This window comes from Stegastes partitus, unplaced genomic scaffold (genome assembly GCF_000690725.1).
Source record: "Stegastes partitus isolate 25-593 unplaced genomic scaffold, Stegastes_partitus-1.0.2 Scaffold2152, whole genome shotgun sequence".
Classification (NCBI taxonomy): Eukaryota; Metazoa; Chordata; class Actinopteri; family Pomacentridae; genus Stegastes; species Stegastes partitus.
In genome coordinates, this window is record NW_007579883.1 from 88012 (window position 1) to 91064 (window position 3053).

At 42.7% G+C, this 3053-nt stretch overlaps 1 protein-coding gene across 1 annotated transcript in view; it reads right to left on the minus strand.

Annotated features, from left to right (window-relative positions):
• The window catches only part of LOC103374134 (aminopeptidase N-like), a 45391-nt gene extending 45143 nt beyond the window's left edge, over positions 1-248 (minus strand). The window contains 1 exon segment of the mRNA XM_008304170.1: positions 99-248. Within this exon segment, the coding sequence (XP_008302392.1) occupies positions 99-248 (150 nt within the window).
• Positions 249-3053: the final 2805 nt, after the last annotated feature.

Here is a 3053-nt window from a genome sequence, read left to right on the forward strand (position 1 = left end):
GTGTAGGTGTGTGGAACCAGGTTCTTCGGCAGCCGATACTGGTCCCAAGGATCATTGGATGGGGTAGGTGTCGGGCCGGGCGGTTTAGCTGTCGTGACGGGTGGTTTGGTTGTAGTGTGGGGCTGGCCGTTTTTTGCCTTTTCCTGCGAATAAACAACAGATAGAGCTATGATAGTGGCCACAGCGCCCACGCCTGCAACGATGCCCACTATCCCAACAACTTTACTGATGAAGAAACCCTTCGCCATGATGCCGGCCTGCGCTGGAGATCCACACTGAGCCACTGCAGGTGAAGGTTGTATATGTAGCCGAGGGCATCGCCTTCCCTCCCATCCGCTGCAACAGGTGATACATTAACAGTGAGATTGTAAACACCCACATCACCTGGTGAACACTACTCGCTGCCCTTGCTACAAGATGTTCAATATTTTTAACCCATTTTTTTTCACAGTGTAGTGTCAGAGCCATACATAAGAACAAAAGAAAAAGTTCTGAATCACTTTGGCAGCATTCCTTCCTTCCTAAGTTCTGACTGCTCGCCTCCATGATGCTGCCACCACCGTGCTTCAACGTAGCGACGGTATCAGCAGGTGATGGGCAGCACCTGCATTTATGCTGTATTTTATTTATTTTATAATATTTAAGAAATGTCTTCTAACTGTAAAAGAATTTAGTTCTCTGGATACTCTGGGGAAACATAATTTTTTGCTGTTTACTAAGCATATTTACCTTTTAAAAAGTGCAGACCATGCTTCAGGTCTCTGTATTCCCTGAAAACATTGGCAGCAACATAAAGATAACAAATATATGAACTAGGGCTGGTCCGAATAGCAATTTGGACCATGTAAATGTTTATATCTATGGATATAGCAGAAAACAGAAATGAATAAAGGTGCGAGTCGTACTTTCCTAAGAGGAAAAAGTGCTATAGTATCTTCTTGGTATTTATGTATTCCAAGAATCTATTTGATTTTGGTCAGAGCTACAGCTCTCCTCTCTGACATTCAGTCACAATTAATGACGAATATCCCAAATATCATTTATTTTTACTGTACTTAGGTATGCTGTGTGATTAGAATCTGAGAAGTGATACATATGTGTATATTAAATAGAAAACAAAAATGACAAATATTTTACTTGGACTATCCTAGTTTTTATATTTTTTTTGTGTTAATATGCATGTTTAAAGCTTTAGCAGCAAAAGAAGTAGATTTTCTGATTTCAGTTTGGCTTTGTTGTGTCAGTATAGTTAATTATTTAATCATGTTGGCTCAATTGAGTCAAAGTCTAATTTCCTTTCAGGCAGCGATTGATTTAATTCTGCCCGTAATAATCAATCTCTGGCCTTGTTTTTATCTCTGCAGCTCCCTGATAAAAAGCATTTATTAGCTCAAAGACAGCACATGAAAGTGTTTAAGTTGAGGCTTGATTATTATTTATTACTGTGATGTTTGGAGACATGGTGTTGTGTCATATTTGAATGCAGTGTCCGTTACTGTAATGGTTAACCTTTAGGTGCATTCACTGTCTATGTTTTTATAGATGCTGTTGCCTCAGTGGACAACATCCGCTGAAGGAGGGAAGATCATATTTCAAATGATTTTAGGGGGAAGCTATCATTTAATAGTTTGTGGCAGAAACAAAAAGTTCAAATTACTGTTTTGTTGTTGATTTTTTATCTTGTTAATTAGCACAAAACCCAAACTGAGCATCAGAAACAAGAAAACAGGAGAAAATACATTATTTTCTGACTGTTTTTGACTGTAAATTGAAAAAAAAAAAAGCTTAACAGGCTATTCCACTAGTGAGTGCGCTCTGTTTTTGCCTTCAAACTGAAATTTCTGTACTTTGTCAGCAGGCTGACAGCTTCATAAAACATATCAATATTAAAGTAAAAAACACAATTAAGTCACCAAAAAAACTCAATTTTTCTAAATTATCCAAATGATCCTCGTTAACACTGCGTACACACTCGAAAAAACAATAACGTGTGGGTTCAACAAACAGTTTGCATCAATCTTTTTGAGTTATGACAAATTCTAATGGAATTTTGTTCATTTTGTTGTGAAAATAACAGCAAATATCTGTAAAAATTGTTATATTTTTAGCTTATTTCAATAAAGAACAACAGCTTAATTTATATTTACACCGTAAAATATAGAATTGTTTGTAAAAAATATAGATTGCTGAAGTAGAAATTATGTGCACTTTTTTTGTTCTTTTTTTACAGTCAACATAAAAAAAAAAAAAAAGTCAACATTCCCCCGATGAATCGCCACCTTATCGCAGTGGAGGGGTTTGAGTGTCCCTGTGATCCTGGGAGCTATGTTGTCCGGGGCACGAGCCCCTGGTAGGGTCTCCCAAGGCAAATTGGTTCTGGGGAAGGGACCAGACAAAGAGCGATTCAGAAGACCCAGATGAAGAGCAGGAAAAGGACAGCCACTACCTCGCACGGAAAAGGGAGACCGGGGCACCCTCCTGGAGCCAGGCCTGGGGGGGAAGCTCGCCGGGGAGCGCCTGATGACCGAGCTTTGGGGCCCCGTATGGCTTGATCGGGCACAGCCGAAAAAGTAACACGGGGCCACTGCCCAGAGGGCCCACCACTCTCAGGGCAGAGGATTGGGATCGGGTGCTATGCCCACCGGGTGGTAGGCAGGAGTGGGTGTCCTGGCGTACTGCCCCCTGGTGGCGTAGACTAGCTTTTGGGACGTGGAACATCACCTCACTGGCGGGGAAGGAGCCTGAGCTGGTGTCGGAGGTGGAGCGTTACCGGCTAGATATAGTCGGGCTCACCTCCACGCACAGCAAGGGAACCCAACTCCTGGAGAGGGGTTGGACTCTCTCTTTTTCCAGAGTTGCTCACGGTGAGAGGCGCCTGGCAGGTGCCCCTCACAAGCCCCTGGCTGAGCGCCGCCATGTTGGAGTTCTCCCCGGAGAGTGAGAGAGTTGCCTCTCTGCGACTGCGTGTTGTAGAGGGGAAAACTCTTGACTGTCGTTTGTGCGTATGCACCAAACGGCAGCACAGAGTATTCTGCCTTCTTGGAGTCACTCGG